Raw genomic sequence first — 24568 nt, 5'->3', positions numbered from 1 at the left:
TGTCCCCCTTCACCTCGCTGTGGCTGGACACCGAATCTTCCCCCTCTTCTAGCTGTCAGGGTCTTCTTTTCAATCTCTGTCTGCCGGACTTCCTCATGTTCTCATCCTGCTAAATCTACCTATGCCTTTCCTAGATTAGAAGCCCATGGAGTCGGAGTGGTGGGTAAGAGAAGGCCCTGTTGTAAGGTTCTGTGTCCCCCGACACCTTTTAAACTAGAACAGCCCTGTTTATGCTATAAACTTGGGTTCCTGAAATATTTTATTTGAGGAAAAAGAAGTTCTGCTGTTTGAAAATCATTATGCTTAGCGGAAAGGCTCTGTGACCTTGGGCAAGTCACTTTGCCTCTCTGGGCCTCTGTTACTTTCTTTGTAAAATGGTAGTTGACCAGGTCGGTCCTTCCTAACCTTTCATGCCTCACGGAACACATAAACAAATGTATTTGACATTTGAGAATAAGGGGAAGAGGAAGACGGCAGCCTGGGTACCCCGTCCAGCCCGTCCCAGGCACCCAGGTACTGGTCTGTAGCCAGTCTATAACTCACACTTGGTTCACCCACTGAAAAGCTTGAGACTTGAGAATCTCCGGGGTTCCTTCCAGCTCTGACCCACAGGAGCCTCTCTGGCAATCAGCTCAGACAGGGAAGCTGAGACAAGAAGTGGGGGGCGGAGGGGCAAACTGCAGGTGGTTCCAGCTCCAGGCAGCAGTCCCGGCCAGGCCACAAGGCTGGGATTAGGGGCGGCACCAGAGCCACGGACACTTGCAGATCTTGCCTGGTCCTAGATACTTTATGGGGAGAGGTCTCCCTTCCCTGGTCACTCCATACCCCAGGGTCCTGCTGGGGTGGGTGGGTATGTCCTGACTATGATTTAAAAACTCATCCTGGAAAAATAACTTTTGTGAAAATTCTACCCTGGGGCCAGTGGGAATGGGTGGTAATGTGGCACAGTGACTGCCAGCCTGGGGTTCTCTCCTGGGGGGGGGCGGGGTCTCTGAATAGACACGCAAGCCAAGCCCCACCCCTGCGTGTCTCTCTTGGGGGCTTCAAGACAACACGTAGACCTCCAGCAGGCTGGAGACAGCGTGCATACGGTAGAAGATGCCGAAAGGCAGGCAGATGTTGACGATGGCTGCCCAGAGCGAGTAGCCATAGAAGTCCACTTCCACAGTGTTGCTGAAGTGAGGACGGGCTCCGAAGGCAGGCATGATCCACAGCTGTGCAGAGAGAGGGGCGCATCAGGACCTGGCCCGGCTGGCCTTGAGGGTCATTTCTGTGGGCTTTGCTGAGGCAGGGGTGTGGCAAGATGGGGGTCCCAGCCCTCCAGTTTGTTGGACGGCAAGGGCTGGGTGTTGGTGAGTGGGGACCTTTGGCGTCTTGGGTAGGACCTGGCACTCACTTAAGCAGCTCAGGAAATGCAGCCAACTGAATTTGCCCACCCCCAGGCTGGGGCTCCCCCTGTGATCACATCTACCCTGTTATTATGGCTCATTTGTGAGATGCGGAGGTGGGGAAAATAGATGATGTGAGAATTTGGTACAAATGGCTACATCAGCAGCTCTGCCCTGGAGAGATGTATGCCCGGTGTTGGTGGAACCAGACAGGCCCAGGGCGGGGGAGGGGGTGTGTCTGGATCCACCCAGAAGTGTACCCCCCACCGCCCTCCATGATCTCTGTTCTCCAGCTCCACCCCTTTCCCAGGTCTGGGAGGATGTGAAAGCTGGAATCATGCTTCCTCTCTGGCTGGAGCTCAGACGGTTGGGGTGTGGGGTATGAGGCAAAGAATGAGGGCTTCTGGGCCAGCCCCACCCTCTTCAACCCCAGTTCACTGTGCCCTTGGACACACACAGCCCCTTTCTGAGCCTCTTTGGGTCATGCGAAATGAAGGGGTTGGAGACGATGTTCCTAGAGTTGACCCAGGAACAGATACCTGGAGAAAAACAGCCTCCCAGAAGGTGGTTCTCAGCCTGCAGTTGGGACCTGGGGACGGAAGGTGAGGGCGGGGCCAGGCTGGGGGCGGGCTTCCAGGTTGGCCCAAGATATAAGGAGGTTTTGAACCTTATTGCTTTTACTGGAGGGTCAAAGATTGGTGATCACTCTTTTACTTCTTCTTTTTTTTTTTCTTTAACAGATTATCTGCTGGTTGGGAAGTATTCACAGTGGGGACACACTGAGAAAGCACCCAAGGCAGGCCTGTTGGTATATTTTCCATAGCGTGCACTGGCATGGAATCTGGAGATGTGCCCAACATCGGGATAGACCCACATGAAGGGTGTTTGTATATTAGGGATCTTATTCTGTTGGAGGTTGCAGCTGAGAGGGCCATTTTTATATCGAAAGAAGCTTCAGAAGACGTGTTCTTTACGTGGGATGTGCTCACACGAGTACATGTTTACATATGAGAACTTTCCCTCCCGGGGAGTAGATCCATACTGGAGTATTTCTCTATTAGGTTATAGCCACACGAGGGGTATTTCCTGATCGGGGTGTGCCTTCATGGAGAGTGTTTCTGCCCTGGAGTGGAGTCTGTTGCTAACACAGGAGTTTCTCTTAGTAAGGGGTTTTGCTGAATTAGCAGGGAGGAGGCGCTGTTGTGAACACCCCCCCCTTCCAGGCCAGCCCGCAGCTGCGCTCTGCTGAGACTGCTCACACTTATGCTGGTCTCTTCTACTTCCTGATGCTGCTCCAATTATCCTGAGAAACAGTCTGGTCACAAGTTCCCAGGAGAAGTCACACCTTCTACCTAGGGGTGAGGGCACCCCCACTCCACATCACAGCTCCCTCTCACCTCCACCCAGCCCCCATGCCAGCATTTCCTGGGGGCCCCTCCAGTTCCATCTGCAGCCTAGCCACCAGAAGGCTGGGATTTCATTTTCCCTCTCTGCCCTGAGATGCTGTTTGCCTGGGGGCTGCATCTGACCCTCTCTGAACCTCTTTTTCTCCTAGAGAGCTTTAGTGTTTTCGAGTGGGCTGGGGGCAAGACAGAGAAGGCCGAGTGAATAAACCTGGAAGAACATCCTTCCTTGGCCTTCTCTTCCCCCCAGCCCATCCCCATCTCTCCACCCAACCCTGACCCTCAGTTACTCACGATGACATTGCAAAGCAGGAGAAACAGAGAAATGTCCTTCAGGCACCGGCGTCTCCAGTGTCCCCTGGGGGCCAAGATGATGGCCACTGCTTCCTGAGCACCCTCTGGGCTGGGACCAACCAGCCTGGGGGTGGTTGGGCAGGCAGGCAAGGTGTGGAGGGCATCCAGGTTGGCAAAGGTCAGGCCACGGCAGGGCTCCTTGGGGGTGGTATCACGAGGCTCAACCCCGGGTGGTCCCCGGTGGAGGCTCTCGATGATGAACACATTCTGGAAGGTGTGCTGGGCAATCATGAGCAGAGCATGGGCTAGGTTGAGCCCCCCGAGTAGGTCCCTGGGTGCGCCCACCACCACGGCTACAATAGAGTAGTAGGAAATAGCGTATTGACCCAGGGCGGCACCCATCAACAGCGCCACGTCCAGGGTTCGAGTGGGGTTCTTATGGTGATCCATGGCCCGGCGATCAAAACGGTAGATGACTGAGCCACTCAGGCTGACCAAGGTCATGAGGCCCAGACAGATGATGTTGAAGCTGTAATAGATGACCAGGGCCTGCTGGGTGCGGCCCCTCTCCCCACTCACTTGGACCTCGTAGATGATGAAGACGGCCAGCCCCACCACAAAGAGCATCAGGCCCAGGATTGGGCCAGCGAAAAAGGTCTCCCGGAAGAGGCTGACCCGGGACGGGGTGTGGCCGTGGCCATGGGCGGAGGAGGCCAGCAGCCTGCCCACATTCTTCCACATGACATACAGCATGGTGGAAGCAAAGAGGCTGTACTCAATGTTAAAGGGATACAGGTAGAGGTAACCCTGCTGGAAGATCTGGCAGATGGCTGTGTTGCACGGACAGTCTCCTCCCACCGAGCTGCCTGCACGCTCCGCTGTGGAGAGAGGGGCACAGAGCTGGACTGCCCTCCCGCCTTCCTGGAGGCACCCCACCTGAAGAGTCTCACCTTTAGACTGTGACTTTTGTTAGGGTGGAATCACAGTTGGACATGTTCACTACCTTATCCCAAACACCTGCACTGGGCCTGGCATGGTCATTCATTGTACCAGGTATTTATTGAGCGCCTACTATGTGCCAGAGATGTCAGTAAACAATAGTAGCTGGCGCTCGATGAACACACATCTGTACTGCAGAACTGCCCTTTGTCCTTTAGGCAAACATTTCCGATCCTTCCCGGCTAGTAATCACCCCTGGCTCCCCAGCATAGGAGAGTTCTGGTCCTGAGAGATGGTGGCCCTCCTGGGAACCCCGAAAGTTCAAGCTTCCTCGCAGCTCTCCCCAACATCCGACTCAGCCCAGAATGTGAGCTGCTTTGCCCGGGAGTCTCCTGTGACCTCCCGTCATTTTGGTTTGCAGCCCATCTATAAGAACCTTGCCGTGTCCAGAGTGCACTTTATAGAATGCCTTGGATCTTGGCAAACACCCCTTTCAATCCCCAGAACTATGCCTGCTGGTTTTGCAGGTGCAGAAACTGAGGCTCACGTAAGTAAAGTGTGGCTTGTGAGGGCAGAACTATTGACCTACCTCCCAACCCCTGGGTAGATACCTTTCTAATGAGCCTCTCTGCACCCCTGGGGCCCCAGTATGTTAAGTTGGCCACCTCTCCGGGTTGTTTTAAACCATCCTCAGGAACTCTCTGTATGTGCAAGGTGGCCCTTTATCAGTCTTGCTGGGCTGGGCTCTCCTCTATGCTTTCCGTTCCTGCACCCTTCCATCGTGTGTGTGTGTGTGTGTGTGTGTGTGTGCGCGCGTGCGCGCGTCTGTGTGCGTGTGTGTGTTCAGGCAAAGTCCAGATGGACCTAGTCATCTAGTCTGGTCCTGGTTGGTGGGAGACCCTACAGAAGTCGAGAGAACTAGGACCAGGGGGCCTATGGACCCTATTTTTCCTCGGTACAGCATATTGGCTCAAAGCAAAGATGGATCTCAACACTAGTTCTCCAATTTCAAGCTCTGTGACCTTGGGTAAACTATTTAACCTTCTATGCCTTACTTTCTGTATCTGTAATATGGGAATAATAATAGTGCCCATCTCATTGGGAAGTTGTGAGGGTTAAGTAAGATCAAGTGTCTAGGACACTTAGCACAGCACCTGACATACAGAGTCAGTAAAATGTCACTATTATCGTTGTGATTATTCTTTCTAGCTTCTTCTTGACAGACTGTAGCCCATGCTTCTGCCATCAAGCCAACTCTGCCTCCCTTCCCTTCTCTCCACTTTGATCACCCTTACCTTTTCATTCTGGAGCCCAAGTCTTTGGTGGAATGGAGACCCGAACCATGGGGCCAAGGCCACATCCTCCAGAATGAGAAGATGCCCCCTGACACCCTCCCTCAGGTGTCACCTACGCCTGCGTGGAGCCTGGAGGAGGGGAGGCTCTCCTCGCTTGGGAGGGCAAGGGAGACTGACTGTCCTGGTGCACAAGCATCCAACCCAAGGCCTAGAAGTCCCAGACCAGGGTTAATCTGGAGTGAACACTCACGGTCAGGAGTGAAGCGGTGGTGGCTGGTGTTGCTGTGGGAACTGTCATAGGAATGAGTCTGGTGCACGGACTCGTCCACCACGGCCGCCATCCAGATGGCCAGGTTGGTGGTGAGGGTGAACATGAGACCACACCTGTTTGGGGAGGGGGAGCAAAGAGGCCAGTGGGAGTCTGGCCCCTCGTGGGTCCCTGGGGCAGATGGAGAACTGGGGAGCTAGACTAGGAGATGATGCCGGGAAGCAAGAAAGCGGTCAAGCCCCTGTGTGAACAGAGAAGTCGAGTTTGGAAGGCACTCTAAGTCTGGCCAGGATGCTACCCAAGAGAGGGCGTGGGGCGGGGAAGGGGTTCAGAGGCTCAGGCCACTGCTGCTCCCTCTTCTAGAGGAAAGCACACATAATTTACCACACAACCCATCCCACCAAAACACACAGGCACACACATATACACAGTACACACAGCACAGGACAAAATGGTGGAAATCTTGCTGGTGAAGCAAAGGGGCCTTGGTTGAAACCACACCCAGGAGGCAGAAAGTGGACCCCATGCCCCAGGTTGGAAAGCCTTCATCTCTCAAGCCAGATGGGCATTGAGCTGTGGAGCAGGGACTCACCGGGTCAGATCCAGGTGGACGTGAATACAGTCCTTAGCGGAGACCCAGAGAAAGTAAGTCTGTTGAGAGAGAGCGGGGCGGGGTGGGGGGGGGAGGTCACTCACTCTGCAGATGGGCTAAACTCTGGAGTTCCCATGTCCAAACCCAGCAGAATGTTCTCTCTACCTCAAGAACCCCCCATACTAGCTTACCAAGTTTTTACAAAAGGAGTTGGGAGCTTTCTTTCTTTCTATGAAACAGTGTATATAAAATAGTTCTCGTGTTCTTTCACAGTCTGCAAACTGTTACCTGTAAACTCTTGGCATTTTGGGGGTCAACATCCCCTGCCCCACCTCCGTCCTTTGTTTCATTGAAATGCTCGCTCTCACCTGGTTGCCAATAAATCCTCGTCATGGTATTTGTTGATGTGGGGGTATCTGCAATTTCATTTTACCCGAGTACACTTCAAACCCATAAAATGTAAAAGAGTAAAACTATATAATTACCAAAGTCATAAGTATGTTGAACTGTGGAAATCTGCACAGCAGGGGTGATGTTTCAGGAGATGGAACCCTACATGTGGTCATTCTGGTCATGATACAGGGCTGGGATCTATCTGATCTGGTCCCATGTAAGACCAGTCCTGCCTCAGCTCAATCATGAGACCTTTCAGTGTTATTTATGCAACAAATAAAAAAAATATATACTTGAACTTGTTTGAACCCTATTTCCTGAACAAATAGAGAACATATGGGCAGTAGCTGAGGCCAAACAGGCCATGCCCACAGCGAGACCCTGGGCTGAGAATGATGCCCTCTACCGGCACCCAGGGAGGGCAAGCCAGGTTCTAGGAGACATGGCAGCTGCCACAACCCAGACATCCTAGATGTTGATATTGTCACTGCTTAGGTTGAAATGAAATCACAAGACCCCTAAGTAGGAGCTCACATTTGGATATTACTTCATTTCCAAGTGCTTCCGGATTTATGCACTCATAGGATACACACTACAGTCCTATCCCCACCTTATTTGATTGCTCAGGGTTGAAGAGGAGTGGAGATCTCCTGACCTCATGCCAGATGCTGGCTCCTTCCACCACACTCAGGAACACTCTTCCCACCCACCTGGACGATGACAAACACAGCCTGGGTGAGAGGGTGCAGGATCTTGATGGCTGACTGGCACTCAAAGAAACTGGAGTAGTAGCCAGTCTTGAAGACATCCATGACGAGAGTGCAGATCCCAAACAGCACCAGCCCGCCTGGGAGTGAGGGGTGGGGGATGGGTCAGAGGCAATGGTTTATAGATCTGGCGATGGATGGCTAGATGGGTGGTGGGTTGGATGGTTGGGTGGATGGAAGAATGAGTGGGGCAGGTGGGAGGATCAAGGGACAGATGAATGGGGTGGGTGAGGGGATGGATAGATGGCTGGCTGGCTGGGTGGATGGTTGGACGATGGATGGATGGATGGATGGATAAATGGATGGATGGAAAGATGAATGGGTGGATGGAAGGATGACTATAGGATCGAGTGAGTGGATGGATGGGTATCCTACTGAGCCGCTATCTCTTTGGGGTTGCACAGATTGGAGGAAGAAGGGCCTTATGTGGGGGCCTTTCAGCTACAGCTGGCGTTTGTTCTCTGCTGTCCATCAAAGGCTCTCCCATGACCACCCTCTTTCAATCTTTAGAAAGGGCGGAGAAATCCCCTCCCACCCCTCCCTTCACTCTTCTTCCAAGATTCTTTCTCTTCCTCTTCTCTCACAACGGCAGCCCATTGCATTCTCAGCCACATCTAGTCCCGGGGGGGGGGGGGTGCGTGTGTGGGGGGCAGAGGGGAGGGACTTCCCAGCCCCCTACCTTGACGCGGACTCCACAGTTCCTCTGAGAGTCCCAGCCTCTGGCTCCCCGCCTGCCTCCCACTTCCTCCCCCCACCACCTCCCCTGGCACCTCGAAGCCAGATGGGGCCGGCGTGCGCGTCCCGGTAGGGAACGGCGTTGGGACAGCGCACGGTCCGGAGGAGGTAGAAGAGGGTCCAGAGGGAGGCGAGCAGCATCATGGTGGTGAGCAGCGCGAACACGTCCGTGTCGTACACCGCTACCTTGTTGAAGGCGCCGCCGCTGATGAGCGTGCAGGCGAGGAGCAGCACGTTCACGGCCAGCAGCACCGACAGCAGGCGGCCGCCCTTCTTCCACACTTCGCGGGAGCCTGCCCTCGGCGCCGGCGGGCTCTCCTTGGGTCCCTGGGCCAGCTCCTCGGACATGGCAGGGGCGACTGGGCGAGGTTGGAGGGGGTCACTGTGGAGGAGGAGCGAACAGGACCCCGGGTCAACCCCGAGGGCTCTGCGACCCTTCGGGTATCTGGCTCGAGGGCAGAGGGAAAGAAAGGCGGCGGCGGGCAGCCCCGTCGGACGCCGTCCTAAGTCCCCACTCCCCACTCCCCAATCCGTTTTCCGTCTGGTCCGGGCACCCACCTGGCTGGGCCGGGAGCCCGCGCTGAGCTGGGGGTCAGGGGGTGGCGAGCGTCTCCTCTTTCCCACAGCGGGCTGGACGGGCGCTTTATACCGGGGAGGGCAGGGTGATTTACAGCCGCGGGAGCTCAGCTCCATAAATCTCTCAGCCCCACTCACATGATCCATCTTTTCTCTGAGCTGAATTTAGGGAAGAGCGCGCGGGAGCCAGATAAGGTAAGATTTATATTTACCCGTTAAGAGGCGCCCCCCTCCCCCGCCCCCGCCGTCCCGTCACCTCGGAGCGGCATGGCTCGGGCGCAGCCCCGCACTGCGACACCCAGAGGGCACCCCGCCCCGGGCGCCCACCGCGCCCTCGGGCTCCGCGACCCCGGCCGCCCAGAGCCCCGAGCACTGATGATGCTCGATACACGCCCCGAGGGCTCACAGGCACCCGGACGCCCTCCCAGCCCCGGCGCGCCCTATACCTTCGCGCCCCTCTGTTGCTGCCCCAAGATCGGGACCCCAGTGCCCCTTTCCCTGACACCCTCACAGTGGTCGAAGTTCCTACTTCCTCTCTCCCTCCCCGGAGTCTTCTGCTCGGCTGGAAGCCGCAAGCCGGGTTTGGGTATCAAGTTCACCAGAGGCGCGCGGAGTCCGCGTCCAGTCTTCCAGCGCCCCCTGCTGGAGCGCGCCTCCCCGACCCCGCGGTGGTGGGGCGGGCGGTGGCGGTGGTGGCAGCCGGGACGCAGGGTGCTTCTCGCCGTCTGGGGGTCAGTCCTCAGACCCCTCCTAGGCCCACTGTCCTAGCGATCCAGACTGCCCTCGGACACCCCTCCCCAGCCCTTGGCCCGTCCCTTTGACGGGTGGAGACATCGGGAGCTCCAGAGCTGGGGCTCCCGTGACGACAGACTCCGGACTGTCCGCAGACTAGGCCTCATGGGGCGGGGTGCTGAGGTGACCACTTTTGGAACAGGGCAAGGCCTCGCGTGGGTCACTCCTGCGCGCTCGGGAGCAGGGTGTTTAGGACCCAGGGGCCGCCCGGGGGCGGCTCCCCAGGCAGCCGGAGATCCTTCTCCCCCCTCCCTCCCGGGGCGAGCGGCTCAGATGTCGGAGTAGCGGCGGCTCCCGGCGCTCCGCAACCTGCGTCTGCGGCAGCGGGGGCTGGCGGCCCGGCCCCTGCCCGGCCCCCTCCCCCAACCCCATGCCTCAGCCCTAACCCCTCCGCCCTCCCCCGCGGGGGGCATTTCCTGGTGCCTCCTGCCCTCCCCGTCCAAGTCAGGCGCCATGAACGACCAGTACCACCGGGCGGCCCGGGACGGCTACCTGGAGCTCCTCAAAGAGGCCACCAGGAAGGAGCTGAACGCCCCCGACGAGGATGGCATGACTCCCACCCTCTGGGCTGCCTACCATGGCAACCTGGAGTCCCTGCGTCTCATCGTGAGCCGAGGGTGAGTACCCACTCTGGCCCTGCCTAAGCCCGGTGGTGGAGGGGGTGGTGGAGGGAGAAGAGAGTCCTGGGCCCCCTCCCAGACCCTGAGAGCAGTCCCCAAGACTCCAAGGTACCTTCCCCCCACTCCTCTGAGCCACCCTCTTCTCTACTCATGCTAAGGTGGAAGCTTGGAGCCTCGCGGTGGTGGGAGGGGGCACAACTTGAGGCATGTGACCCTGGTGACCTGGATGTGGGGCTAGGAGGGGAGCGACTGGGATTTGGGGGCCCACGATTGTGGGAGGGGTTGCAGAGTGAGGGGGAGGTGGGAGAGATTTCCTGGGTTGGGTCACCCCTGGAAGCAAGAGTGGGGATGGGAGAGAAGGGGCAGAAGTGGTGGCAGGACAGGCTCCTCTCTCGGGAGGGCCTGGGGTCCAAAGGGCACCCCCCCCCCCGGCCGGTGCTGCACCTCCCTGCAGGCCAGGGCTCACACAGCTCTCTCCCAGCTCATTCTCGGGATTTATGGGCACTGTCCACAGCACCAAATGTCACTCCACACAGCCACCTCATTAACTCCCTCTGTGCCCCTCCCCCATGACGGCCTCCCTCTCCCCCCCCCCCCCTTAGGAGTTGTTTGGGGGGAAGAGTGGGCATAGAGTCCAGGTGTCAGAGTTAGGGTTAGAAGTGGTTTGAAGGTAGCGATTAAGGAATTCGGGGTCCAGGGCTGCTGACGTGGGCTCCCGGGGCTGAATGACACCGTGGACAACTTCCCCAGCCTCCATGGTTTTCTACAGAGAGGTCACCTGGTTGAACTGGACACCTGGGCAGCCTGGCCAGGGAAAAGGAGTGGAAGACGTGCCCCAGGAGGGTTACCATGAGCATCTCAGGCCCTGGGAAATCACGGTGGAGACAAAAGGGGCCCAGCTGGCCCTGGTGCCCGATGCTGGCCTGTGGCCTGAACATGTGGTGGGTGGGGTGTGGTGGCTGGGGAGCCCCCTTGCCCTCCCTCCGAGGCCCCGCTCCTCAGGCGGGCAGCAGGTGGGAGCAGCCCCTGACACCAGGCAGCTAAGCCGCGTTCCAAGAAGCCAAGACCGGCCCCTTCCCACACCAAGAGAGCACACAGCGATCCTGCCGTCCAGCTCCTCCCATCAGAGAGGTCCATGGGAGGAGGGGAAAACGGTGGCTTCCCGGTGCCCCAAGTCCCCAAACTCCTACAGACAGCAAGGGTTGGTGTTGGAAGGGGCATGGGCCAGATGCCAAGCAGCTCCTTGCCACATTGTCCTGCAGGACTTGGCACCAGTAGGAGAAGCGTGGAGAGGGTTGTGTGTGTGGGGGGAACTGTTGAGACAAGGGGGTGATTCTTCCTCCAGCCTTGCGGGGTGGCCTCGTGGCCTCATTAGTGTGAGCTAGGCCCCTGCGGGAGGGGAGCGCTTGGAGAAGCCAGCCGGAGCATGCCCAAGGGGGCACGGTCTGGTGGTGGAGGGGATTGGAGGGTGCTGGGTGGGTCCCCTGGGCAGGCCCAAGCCAGCCTGCCTGACAGGGCTCCCAAAGACGGGGCAGCCCCGGGAAGGGAGGGCCGCTGGGCCCAGGTTGCAGACTCACCTCCTCCTCCCCTTCCGACCTGGCTGCCCCCACACTCCCCTCCCAGCCCAGGCCAAGACCCGACACCTGCTCTCACACGCAGCCTTGCCAGGCCTGGCCCTGCTCCCTGCAGACGTGGCCGTGCCCGCCGACGCCCAGGCCCACACTCTTACACACACTCACCCAGGGCTCGGGCTCAGCACCCACCATCCTCTCCTCCTCTTTTGTGGGCACCCTGCACCCGCAGCCACACTCACCACCACGCCTGCCTAGAGACCCAGACTCGCCCTGGCCCACCACCTCTCTGGGCCAGCTCCCCACTGGGCTCCATGAATAATTCACTCCTGTCTCTCTGGGCATCAAATATTTATCCCCTGAGATTCCCAGCCATCAGTTCTCTTGGGGAAGGCCCCGCCCCGGCCGCGCCTTTTCTGTCGCCCCGCCCCTTGCGAGTCTGGGGCCACCCCCCCCCGCCGCCCCCCGGGCTCTGTCTAGGTCTGCCTGGTGTCTCCCGAGTCAGAGGAGACCTCTCGGGCCCTCGGGTCCACCGGTGTGCCCGCGGGGCGGCCCACACGGGCCGGGAGCTCCCTACACCTGCAGCCAGTGCCGCCTGCCCGCCCCAAATGGTGTTGGTTCATCACCCTTCCTCGCGTGTCCTCCCTGCAGGGGTGACCCAGACAAGTGTGACATCTGGGGCAACACGCCCCTGCACCTGGCGGCTTCCAATGGCCACCTGCACTGCCTCTCCTTCCTGGTGTCCTTCGGGGCCAACATCTGGTGCCTGGACAACGACTACCACACGCCGCTGGACATGGCCGCCATGAAGGGCCACATGGAGTGCGTGCGCTACCTGGACTCCATCGCGGCCAAGCAGAGCGGCCTCAACCCCAAGCTGGTGGGCAAGCTGAAGGACAAGGCCTTCCGCGAGGCGGAGCGGCGCATCCGCGAGTGCGCCAAGATGCAGCGCAAGCACCACGAGCGCATGGAGCGGCGCTACCGGCGCGAGCTGGCCGAGCGGTCGGACGCGCTCAGCTTCTCCAGCCTCACGTCCAGCACCCTGAGCCGCCGGCTGCAGCACCTGGCGCTGGGCGGCCACCTGCCCTACTCGCAGGCCACGCTGCACGGCACGGCCAGGGGCAAGGCCAAGATCCAGCGGAAGCTGGAGCGGCGCAAGCAGGGCGGCGAGGGCACCTTCAAGATCTCCGAGGACGGCCGCAAGAGCGTGCGCTCGCTCTCGGGCCTGCAGCTGGGCAGCGACGTGATGTTCGTGCGCCAGGGCACCTACGCCAACCCCAAGGAGTGGGGCCGCTCCCCGCTCCGGGACATGTTCCTCTCGGACGAGGACAGCGTCTCCCGTGCCACGCTGGCGGCCGAGCCTGCCCACTCGGAGGTCAGCACCGACTCCGGCCACGACTCCCTGTTTACGCGGCCCGGCCTGGGCACCATGGTGTTCCGCCGGAACTACGTGACCAGCGGGCTGCACGGGCTGGGCCGCGAGGACGCGGCGCTGGACGGCGGGGGCGCGCCGCGAGGCCGGCTGCAGAGCTCCCCCAGCCTGGACGACGACAGCCTGGGCAGTGCCAACAGCCTGCAGGACCGCAGCTGCGGGGAGGAGCTGCCCTGGGACGAGCTGGACCTGGGCCTGGATGAGGACCTGGAGCCCGAGACGAGCCCGCTGGACACCTTCCTGGCCTCCCTGCACATGGACGACTTCGCCTCCCTCCTGCGGCAGGAGAAGATTGACCTCGAAGCGCTGATGCTGTGCTCCGACCTCGACCTCCGCAGCATCAGCGTCCCCCTGGGGCCCCGCAAGAAGATTCTGGGGGCCGTGAGGAGGAGGAGGCAGGCGCTGGAACGCCCGCCTGCTCTGGAGGACACAGAGTTGTGAGTGTCCTGGGCTTTGGGGGATGGGAAAAGGGGTCAGAAGGCCTTGCGGGTGGGATCTGCCTTTTCGGGAATGTGTGTGTTGGGGGGGGGGGGGTCAATACCGTCTTTCATAAAATCTAAGTCCCCATCCATTACAAGAGGTCCCACTGAATTTGTTTACCCCCAGTTCTGAAAACGAAGCTGCCAGTTTCATGACAAGGGAGGAGGCCTTCTTATCACAGCTAATGTAAAATGCACCTTGACTTTGGAGATAATCAAAATGCCCCCAAACGGGTGTCTTAGGACAGTTGAGATCCAGTAGTCATAGTAATCAGAGCCCGGATGTTTTGAGCCCTCCCATCTACTGGGTGCTGGAGATACCGCTGCATGTGTCCCTTAATTGAGTCCTCCCCAGCTCCTGGGTGCAGGGGCTGTATCATCCCCATTTTCCAGGGGAGCAAGTGGAGGCTCAGAGGGTTTGAGCGGCTCACTCCAAGGGCCTGCTGCTGCTTGATCCCCGGTCTGTGTGGCTCTGGAGCCTGGGGACTAGGTGACTCCCATGGAAGGAGAGTTGTCGCGTTCAAAAGCTGTCAGGGAGAGCTCAAGTCTGCTACCGCACTGGTGGCCGTCCCCGCCCCCATCCCTTTCTCAGGGCATCCCACAAGCCCAGCAAATGCTGCTGCCCCCTTTTGGTGTCTATGGCTTTTACCCTGCATGGCTGGGCAGGGGTGGGTGTGGGGAGGCAGTCTGGTTTAGAGTTCTGGGGATGGGGAGGAAACCCCTAGGCCAATGTCCCCATCCCTGACCGTTGGCCTGCCAGGAGAGGGTCAGTCGTCCGAATGGCTGGTCTTGGTTTAAAATGATGTCTTGAAAGCCCTTACCTGAAGTCTGTTTCTGTGTCTTTCTCTCCAGGTAACAGGGGGCTCCTCTCTCCAGACCAAATGAATTGCGAGTTGCCACAACCCACCGTGAGGCCACGAGGTCCTCACGGTCGCCAGCCCTGAAGCCCCCCCGGCCCCTCCCCAGGAGCAAAGACCATGTGGGTCATCTCCCTTGAAAGCCTGTCCACACGCCACAACGGAGGTGTAGTCTGGAGGTACCAGCAAGGGGTCCAGGAGCCCTTGAGCCACTCCCGTCTGAATGGCCCTAAAGGACATGTGGATTCCTGGGAGGCCAGCTCCAGAGGAAGGGCAGGGGACCCCTGGAGCCCCAGGGGATAGACGACATACCCATTAGAGCTGGATGGGAGTGTGTGTGGAAGGGGCATGGCCTGTCCCAGGGGCCGCTGTCTCTCCCCACCCCTCCTCTGACGGTCCTGCTGTGCTCAGGCTGGAGACTTGCTCACTTCTTACATTTTTGTGAAGGGAAGAGTTTGGGCTGGCTCCCTCCCCTCCCCCCACACCGCAGAGAGGAGGTTCCTGGCTAGACTCTTCAGCCAAATGCCCTGACTTTGGTCCCCACTCCTGCCCCAAGCCAGCCCCCTTCTCCTTCACCTATTGGCCATGTCTGGGAGTTGGAGCGCCAGGCTGGCATGAAGTGGGGGTGACTGGCACCCTCACCAGCTCACCTGGTGAGCTGGTGGCCTGACTCTGCCCTCCTCACCCTGCCTCCAGCCTGGTCCTCCTCCAGGGACCCCAGAGGGTCAGGCCAATAGATGCAAGGTGCTAGAGCAATAATCTGCAGTATTATGGCCCCGAGGCCTGGCGGGCGTGCCCTGGGCTGGAGAAAGGCATCTGCCAACAGCCTCAGCTGGGTGTCTAGCCTAGTTTGGGCGAGTCCTGGGACATAGAAGAGCCTGGGGATGTGGATAATCTAAGCTGCTGACTGTCCCCAGGTCCCCAGGGCCCTGTGCATGTGTGTCTGTGCTGGGGGCTGGCTGGTGGCTTTCCCTCCGGGTCTGGAGGCGGCTGGGCAGCTGCGAGGTTCTGTGTAGGTAGGTCAGCAGGAGCTCAGTATGTGTCCCTGCTCTGTGATGGCAGTGAGACCAGGGAGGAGGCCAGCCCCGGACCCGTTTCCCTGACCCTCCCGCTCCCACCGGGAGCACCACTGCAGCTCCCATCTCTTTCCTGGGCCCCCTTGGCTAGGTCAGGAGATGAGGGGACACCCAAAGAATGCCACAGGCCTCCCTCTGCATCTGTGTCTGTGCTGGGGGAGGGGGACGGGGGAGCGGTTTCCGTTCCCACAAAGAGGGCTTGGTGGCCTGTCGCTGCCACCCTGAGCCCATGCCAGTCCTTTGCCCTGTCATCTGGGCCTGGGGCCGCCCCCAAGTGCCGACTCAACTTTCTCAGAGCCCCAGGTGCTGCCCTTTCTCTTCTGTCCCCTGTGTCCTGCCTCAGCCTCCTCCCTGTTCTCCCAGTTCCCGGGGTGGGGCAGGCTCTGGGATTCCTACTGCCGCACAAAGTACCCCTCCCGCAGGCTCATTATAACTTTTGTAGAGAATGTTTTGTATCGTTGTCACACCTGTGTCTCGTTCTTTAACCACTGGGGAGTGGGAGAGGGAGAAGGTCTTTGTGTACCGCAGAGGGCTTGGTCCTCATGGGCCCCCTGGAGGGGGTCCAGGGTTGGATGGTTGGGCATGCCCCACCCCCATGCATCCTTGCAGGGCCTTCCCTCATCCCTGGGTCTTCACCCTGCTGTTTCTGGGCCCAGAATTTGGAGCTGAGGGAGAGGGAGGGTTCAGAAGAATGGGGACAGGCAAGCTGGAAGCTGAGTGGCGGGGATGGTCCAGGCTGCAGCTGCTAAGGACAGCTTTCTCCATTTCCAATGGGGCCTGCCTGGCCTTCTCCAGACATGGGCAGAAGCTGTACCCAAGGAGGCCACCACTCATCACCCAGGCCCCATAAGCCCTCATCTCAAGGCCCCAGCCCACCCTGGGAGGCCACCAGTGCAGTCCCCATTTCCCTCACCACCCCAGGAAGCTCTTGGGGCAGCCCTATTTAGAACCTTCCTTTGTCCCAGAGGCAAGGCTTCTCCTTAAGCTGTAAGACAATGGCCTCTGTTTGCTCAGTCAAGCCTGAGAAAGGGCCCTGGAACCATTTTATTTCATTCCCTAAGGATGCTGGGTCAAGTGCTTCTGCTAAAGGGAGTTCAAGACAGCTCTCTCCCTCCATCATCAATCAGAATGGTCCAGAGGATGTCCCAGCGGGAAGGTTGCTTAGCAACCATCTGGGGTTCTAGGTCATCTCCCTCCACTTTACAGATGGAAAAACGGAGGCCTACCAAGGGGACGATCCAGACTCAGAACAGTAGCCTCCTGACTGCTGCCACACTTTCCTGCCCGTCCCCCCCCCCCCCCCCCCCGAGGCTGCTAAGGGGGCCTGCGGAGTGGTGGGATTCTGTCGGATGCTCCACAGGGTTGTCCACCCTGCGACCCCTACTGGCCATCCTGGTCACTGCACCTACCTCAGGAAAGACCGGCCAGTCGTGGCGCTGCTGTTCCAGGAAACGGACATGGGGGGTGAGGACTGAATAACAAGACAGCAGATAGGAACTTCAGCGTAGAGGCAGGGGCTAATCCGAAGCACTGGGGGCTGGGGTCTCCATGGGTCAGTGTGGCCCGAGGGTGGAAGCCTGAGGCACAAGAGCAGGTGCAGCTGCGGGAAGTCTGAGGGGACTTTAAACACAGTGAAGGGAAGAATTTTACGTGGTAAGGGGTTCAGCCCTCTCGACCCATTCCCCTTAAAATTTAGATCGAGGTTAGATTGAGGAAAGTTTAGAAAAATCCATTGCTCTTAGCCTTTTGGTATTAGAATCTGCTAATAATATGGGCCACTTTCCCTGGAAAAATGCACACCGGGCAGACAAACACTCATATACAATTTTGTTCATAATTCCAGGCAGTTCCTGGAGCTCCAAGAGGTCCAGGGACCCCATGTTAAGATGCCCTAGACTGCTCTGAAGTCACATCATAAACGGGATTACTAATTCGATGGAGATGGAGGTGTCAGAATGAATCAGGCAGGAAGGGCCTCTGGGTATGTGGCACAACCTCATTTTACAGATGAGATAACTGAGGCCCAGAGGGCAAGGGTCTGGCGGTAGATAGCAGAGCAGCCAAATGAACAAAGTGGCACTAAGTGTCCTGATGCCCTTCCATGGTGCCAGCTACCTCCTGTCCCCGTGTGAGACCAGTTCTGGACAGCACGACGGCCCTGTGCTCCCAGGGCATGCCTGTGTCACCTCTGAGATAAGCCTGGGTTGCACAGGACATGGCAGGACTCAGGAGACAGCCAGATCTGGGCGGCAAAACTGGCTCTGGCCCTTCCCAGCTGTGTGGCCTTGGGTAAGTTACTCAGCCTCTCTGGGTCTATGTCCTCAAATGAAATAGGTGGTTATAACTTATTATACTCACAGTGCTAACCCCATGGATCATTAGGAGGTGAGATGATCGTGCAGTGTTAATGCACAAGAAAGCACTTAGCACACCTGCCTGGTATTCAGTACATACCCGTTAGTAATGACCAGTTATCGGTGGTCTTGGGCCCATGAGGTGTTCACTGCATCTGTGGCCCCCTCCCCCAACCGTAGGTAAGTCCTAGGCCTTTCCAGAGAGCAGTTTTGCCTTTTTGAGCCCCATAGGCCACTCCACCTGTCACACTAGCTCCCGGAGACAGTACTGAAGGCATCCTGTTCCGACCAGCTGGGGGCGTTGAGGATCAGCCACTGGCTAAGGAATCATCGGTTAGATAAGGATGGGTCACTATCCAGTGGGAAGACCCCTGGGGAATCAGAGTTGTTCCTGGGCTGCCCAAGGAGCTGGGCATTTTTTCCGGAGGAAGAATCACAGGTCCATTGGCCTGGCCCCATTATACTACTCTCTGAACGTTAGAGTTTATCAAAAACTCTCCCTATTCCTGTGAGGTAGGTGGGTGAGGAGTTTTAGCCCCACTCCATAGATGAAAAGATTGAGCGTCAGAGAGGTTTTGTGACATATTTAGGTCCCAGTAAATTAAGGAAAATTCAGGCTCCCTAACCGGGTCCCTTCAGCCACTCCTGTCTCCAGAGGTAAGCTTTCATGTTTTTTCACTATTAATGTTGAGAACGTATAAGGTGTTAGGTGCTTATGTTACTTTATATACATTCAATCCTCACAATAAAGCCACAGCTCTATAAAACAAGGACTATATTATGATTATTATCCCCATTTTATGGGTGGGAAAACAGAAGGTCAGAGCAGGGATATGAATTGCCCAAGGTCACAGAGCTATTAGGTGGAAAAACCAGGCCTCAGAGACAAAGTTCCGTGGTATATGCCTAACCACGGCATATCGCCCCCCGCCCCTCCCTCCCAAGCACTCCATTGGTGGGAGTTGTTTTTGGTGTTAGGTCCCCTTGACCTGGTCATGCCTGGTCTAGACAGATGCCAGACTCAGGCTGGCATGGCGGGGTGGGGGGAGGATGTTGGCAACTTCAGTGGCCTAAGCACCTGGGCTGACCCACTTGTCCTGAGGGGCTGGGCTGAGAGAGGGCCAGTTGGGGTGTGAGTCCACTGGGCAAGATACTGGGGGGCTGTGTGGGAGGGTAAAAGCCGGCCCAGATGGGGAAGCAAGGGTCTGAAGCATTTTGTCGTGACTAGGGAGTCTGCCTGTCCCCCTTTCTGTCTCCCTATCCCTTGGTCTCTCTGCCCTATCTCTCCTTGTAACACAGGGCACCTGCTCAGTCTCTCCTCTATCCCCTCTTTCTGTTGCCTTGTCTTTCTAGACCTCTGTCTCCCTTGCTGTTGGTCACATAATAAGAAATGTATGTTTGGGAACTGCTCCCAGCTCCTGACACAGAGCTCCCGAGTCCCTTGGAGGTCCCTGGGTGATAGGAATATCTTTTGTTCACATGAAGTGACTCTGGGTGGGCTCCAGAACAGATTCAGGATGGGGACTTGTCACTATGGCTAGCAGCCTGGAACTTTCAGTGCCTCTCCATCCTTTGGGGAGGGGAAGGGAGCTGGAGATCGGATTAATGATCGATCATGCCTTCATAATGAAACCTCTATAAGCAACCCCAAACTACGGGGTTCAGAGAGCTTCTGAGTTGATGAATGCATCCGTGTTACGAGAGAGTAGTGTCTGCTCGACAGGGACAGAAGCTCCTGCACTCAGGAGCCTTCTGGACCCTATGTATCTCCTCATCTGGTTGTTAATACAGATCCATTATAACACATTTTACAACAAACTGATAAATGTAAGTAAAGCTCTTTTCTCAGCTCTGTGAGCTCTTCTAGCAAGTTAAAGAGGCTCAGGGGCAGGTTCTGGGAACCCCCAAATTTGTAGCCAAGTTGGGCAGAAGTGCAGGTAGCCCGGGGACCCAGGAAGTGAGGGCGTCTTTGTGACACCGAACCCTGGGATCTGTAGAGTCTGACACTAACCCGTAGTCAACTTCAGAATGGAATCAAATTACAGGTTGGTTGGTGCCCAGTGTTGGAGAATTGGTTGTTGGTGTGGGGAAAAGCCCACATTTGGTGTCAGAAGTGTGAGGAGAGGAGCAGATTTGGCGTCTTTCTCTCCATCTGTCTTCCCATGCGTTCAGGCTCCTTGTCCCCCTCCCCATCTTGGTCCTGGTCCTGTCTCAGGTTGAACTAGAACTCTGGAGCCCAGCCTGTCCTTAAAGGGCCCTCCTCTCCTCACCCCACACCTCAAACTCAGCAGCCCGAGGCACCCCCAGGGATCCCTAAGGTTTCCTGGAACCCAGCATTAAAACCACTGAAGTCATGCCTGAACTACATGGGCAGCATAGCGACTATGCATATGGGTTCAAATCCCAGACCTGCCACGGCAAAGCAATGACCTTGGTCAAGTCACTTAACTGCTGTGTTTCTTCTTCCTTAATATGGACGTGTAATGGCCTTCCTTAAATTTAAAAATTTTTAAAAATGTTTATTTATTTTTAAGAGAGAGACAGAATGCAAGCAGGGGAGGTGCAGAGCGAGAGGGAGACACAGAATCCAAAGCAGGGTCCAGGCTCTGAGCTGTCAGCACAGAGCCTGACATGGGGCTCGAACTCACGGACAGCGAGATCATGACCTGAGCCAAAGTCGGATGCTTAACCAACTGAGCCACTCAGGTGCCCCCATTTTTTTTAAAGTTTATTTATTTAAGGGGTGGGGGAGAAAGAGAGAGAGAGAGACACTGCACAGGTGCACATGCAAAGGCAGGAAAGGAGCAGAGAGAGAGGGAGACACAGAATCCCAAGGAGGCTCTGTGCTGTCAGCGCAGAGCCTGATGTGGGGCTTGAACTCTCACAAAACGTGAGGTCATGACTTGAGCTGAAACCGAGAGTTGAACACTTAACCGACTGAGCCACCCAGGCCCATCTGCGAAGTGGGTTCTCTGTTGGGGGTCCTGTATGAGAGCTGTCTGGCACCCAGCAGGCACACAGGACGGGTCTCTGACCTGAGTCTCACCTCCCATCCATAATAGTAGTAACACGCAGTATGACCCAAGCATTTCAAGTGTGTTAGTCACATGGTCTCCAGGGCTGTTGTGATTCCTGGTTTTCAGATGAGGAAACCAAGGCGCAGAGATGTTTGTAAAACGTGCCCAAGCTCACAAGGCTGGCGGTGGTGGAGCTAGGGCTCCAACCCAGACAGGCTGGCTCCTGTCTGTGCCATGTCTCATCATGATGGTGAGCATTTATCGAGCACCTGCTGTATGTCAGCACTTTACATCTGTGATGGCTATGAATTCACATGACAGCCTCATTTAATAATTACAGGGGGTCAATTAACCCATTTGACAGAGGAGAAAACTGAGACTCAAGAACACTAGGTTGTTGTGTGGCTCATACAGCCAGTAAGAGCACACACAGGGCCTGACTCCTTGTCTGTCTGACTCTGCATAGCTGCACTCTGGACCAGCTGCTCCCCGGGTTTCTATAGCTGAATGACTAAGTCTGATGAGGTTTGGAGACCGAGGTAGGGAAACTTCTGGCAAGTCCATTCAGAGCCCCTAATGCCTGGTCTTTAGAGAAAGGCCCTTGGGGCGTGCCAGTGTGGTGCGCCCTGGAAAGCTTTTAAAGCTACAAATCTCATTTTTACCTTCTCTCACTGTGGCTTCTTTGTTCCATGGGCCCACGTGGGTCTGCATGGGCATTTTGGGGGGCTGTGGGACCCTCTCCCTGCTCTGGATATGCACACTCCTGAGAAGCGTTTCCTCTGGACCCTGAACAGTAGTTGATGGGGCCCTGGTTGGCAGGGGAAGGGGCTTGCTCTGGGAGGAGAGGGGGTGGGGACAACAGTAGCTGCCAGTCTGACCCCTGACCCCCAACACCACTGCCCCCTTTCCACAGAGTCACAGCACCCTCACAGTCTCTTCAAGTGGGCAAGGGCAGGAAGGCATTCTTTACTAGCCCCATTTCTCAGATGGGGCAACTGAGATTCAGGAGAGCCAATGACCCGCCAGCAAGTGCCCAAACCAGGGTGTCAATTCTGGTGCATTTGCACTGCCACTCCCTGCTAGCTGTCTTCTCAGAGCACTTTCACATACCAGGCACGGCAAACCCTTGAGCACAGCATCATTGCCCCACCTCATGGGTAAAGAAACCAGGACTCATGTCGATTGGGTCATTTTTCCAAGCCCCTAAGAGCACAAGCGTCAGGGCTGTGGGATTCAAACCCCAAACCCTGGCTCTTTCTACCCCATTCCCTGAGCCACCTCCCCAGGCTCTCACTTGGCACAAGGGCAGTTCGTGGGTTCCCCAGGTCAGAACAGGGGCTCAGTGGGCAGGATTTGGGGAGGGGGGAGGAGGGACAGGCTGGACTCACTGTCTCTCCCTCTTCCTCCATTCCTGTTTACCTCACTCCTGCTCAGCCTTGAGATCTACTACTGACTGCTTTCCACTGTGTGGGCCTGTGTGTGTGTGTGTGTGTGTGTGTGTGTGTGTGATGGGCGTGAGGGCACTGACTCTATGCAAGCCCAGGGTGAGTGCAGTGGACCCAGAGCTCTCCTGTGAGCTGAGCGTGCTTGTGTGTGTCTGTTGCTCGCTGATCTTTGTTTCAGGGCCAAGTTTCCCGGGAGAGGGGCATGTGCACGTGTGTGCGTGCATGTGTGTGCACGTATGTGCATACACACTCACAGAGGACTCCATGACTTTGTCTACGGTCTATATTTCAACTCCTTCTCTCACTTATTATATTTAGAGCCCCAGCTCCTTTAGCCTGGAAGGTTGAAGCCCCAGCCACCCACACCACCTGTCCTCATCCCATCCCTTGTCCTGAATCGGGGGTTCCCACCAAACTTTCCCCAAACTCTCTCTGGGGGACTGGTTTGCTGGGGATCAGAACCCCAGGGGCCTGGGTGGGCAACTTCCCCTGAGCCGGGATGTCCAGTTAGGATGCTGAGCTGTGCCACTTGCTGGGAAGGCTAAGTTGCCTTTCCAAACCTCCAAGTTTCCACCTGTGAGTGGAGCTAACCAAACCCCACGTTGTCGGCCTGTTGGGAGGCTACACTATATGAAGCCCTTAGCTCAGGTCGTGACACCCTGTAGGCGGAGGACCTGGTCGACAGGAATCTGGGGATGGGGAGGGCTCGGTGGGCATCAGCCAGGCCTGGGTATCCCTGAGCTGGAAGCACCGAGAACCCACATGCCGGGTTGTCTGCAACTCCCTCTTCCCTGGTCCCCACACCTTCTGTACAGCGGTTCAGTATTGTAGAACAGAAGTGGGAGGAGGCATCATGCCCCTGAACCCCAGCCAATAGATGTTAGATTTCAGTCATATCAATATTCAGCATTACAATAGTGTTATAATTACCATAGCACAAGGAATGGCTTAGCAATGCCAATACCGTGAGCACTGGCCCTACGGTCCATTGATATCCGTAGTACAGAAGTGATCTTATTACTTTTCCAGCGACCCAGTAAGCTAGGTAGTATCACCCTCACCCACTGCAAATCACCTTGTCAGAGACCTGAGGCTCAGAGAGGTCAAGCAACTCACCTAAGGTCACACAGCAAGAACAAACGTGGGTGTGTTTGAGTCCAGAGCCCTGCTGTAGTAGACAGTAGACTGTTCTCAGTCGCCTCCACACTGTGTAAGAATCGTGGCCCTCATTCCCTTTCCAGCCCTGGCGCTGGCCCCACCAGGCCCAACAACACACCCTTCAGGCTAATCTATGCCCCAAAGTCACTCACACACACTGGACTGTGGTGCTGACCTGACACGGTGAGAGGGACCAAGGGATCCTTGGAAAACCTCACCGGTCGGGAGTCTGGGTTGCTAACAATTCCAGCCTTGGATTTTTAAGGACTTAGCTTGCTCTATAACTTGGAAAGGTGGCCTGGGTCTCAGTGTCCTTTCCCGCCAAGTGGGGACAGGCTGACAGTCTCAGAGCCTCAGCAGCATCCCCACTAGCTCGAGGCTGGCCCCCTTTCCCTCACCTGTCTCACTCCCTGGCCTGCCCCTCTGGGCCATCACCAACCTGGCTTCGTCCCTGCAGAGCGGCTGGTGGCCTAGAAGGTGGGATGCACAGCACAGGCAGCTGTGGCGGGCCAGGGCTAGGGTCCTTGGAGGTGAGGCTGATGCTGACAGTCCATCGGTGTGGCCCTGCCCTGCTGGAGCCAAGGGCACCTGGGATGCCGGTCCCACTCTCAGCTGATCAAGATCTGAGCCCCGGCCTGGCCACTTGTCCTCCAGAGTGCTCGGCCCCGCCCCTGTGAATAATGCTGCTTGCCTCCTGGAGTTGAGCCTCACTGGGCTTTGATGATTTGGAGGGGGTAGCACGAATGGGCGGAAGACAAGGAAGGCTTACAGATCCAGCCACCCAGGCCTGGAGCCTAGAAATGGGTGCATTGCTGGTGGGAGGTGCCATTCTAATCCACCCCATGTCCCCTCCACCCCCGCCCCAAGCCTCCCAGTACCCACCTTCTAGGTGTCCAAACCTATCTCTGATTCTCACGATCCCCTTCCAGGCCCTGGGGCTGGGGCAAGGCTCCTTCCCACCCCACCCCAACCACAATGATAATTAACCCCAATGAACCCCAGCAAATAAATATGTGAATTGCAAAAGGGAGGAATCATAGCTGCCCCCGGGTGGGGAACTCCAGAGGTCCCTGGAAGGCCAAAACCAGCATCTTCTAACACCATCCCTATACAGCCC

The 24568-nt window shown here is 57.1% G+C and overlaps 2 protein-coding genes across 6 annotated transcripts; one reads left to right on the top strand and one right to left on the bottom strand.

Annotated features, from left to right (window-relative positions):
* Positions 1-227: 227 nt before the first annotated feature.
* Positions 228-23997, bottom strand: OTOP2 (otopetrin 2). 4 transcript variants are annotated; one of them, XM_045044684.1, is made up of 8 exons: positions 9180-9687; positions 8633-8809; positions 8110-8456; positions 7283-7419; positions 6180-6238; positions 5570-5703; positions 3086-3963; positions 228-1214 (listed from the first exon to the last, which is right to left on the bottom strand). In XM_045044684.1, exons 3-8 carry the CDS (start codon positions 8420-8422, stop codon positions 1044-1046), a joined length of 1692 nt encoding a protein of 563 aa, XP_044900619.1. In that variant the 5' UTR covers positions 8423-8456; positions 8633-8809; positions 9180-9687; the 3' UTR covers positions 228-1043. The 4 variants fall into 4 exon arrangements, with proteins under 4 accessions (XP_044900619.1, XP_044900618.1, XP_044900617.1 ...); XM_045044683.1 differs by lacking the exon at positions 9180-9687 and adding an exon at positions 23891-23997 and having other exon boundaries at positions 8110-8809; XM_045044682.1 differs by lacking the exon at positions 9180-9687 and adding an exon at positions 16887-16992 and having other exon boundaries at positions 8110-8809.
* USH1G (USH1 protein network component sans) lies at positions 9705-15941 on the top strand. Of its 2 annotated transcripts, XM_006940565.5 has the most exons (3): positions 9705-10059; positions 12285-13502; positions 14397-15941. In XM_006940565.5, exons 1-3 carry the CDS (start codon positions 9896-9898, stop codon positions 14398-14400), a joined length of 1386 nt encoding a protein of 461 aa, XP_006940627.2. In that variant the 5' UTR covers positions 9705-9895; the 3' UTR covers positions 14401-15941. The 2 variants fall into 2 exon arrangements, with proteins under 2 accessions (XP_006940627.2, XP_003997185.2); XM_003997136.6 differs by lacking the exon at positions 14397-15941 and having other exon boundaries at positions 12285-13506.
* Positions 23998-24568: the final 571 nt, after the last annotated feature.

Source organism: Felis catus, chromosome E1 (assembly GCF_018350175.1).
Source record: "Felis catus isolate Fca126 chromosome E1, F.catus_Fca126_mat1.0, whole genome shotgun sequence".
NCBI lineage: Eukaryota > Metazoa > Chordata > Mammalia > Carnivora > Felidae > Felis > Felis catus.
This window is presented reverse-complemented; position numbering and strand designations above follow the sequence as displayed.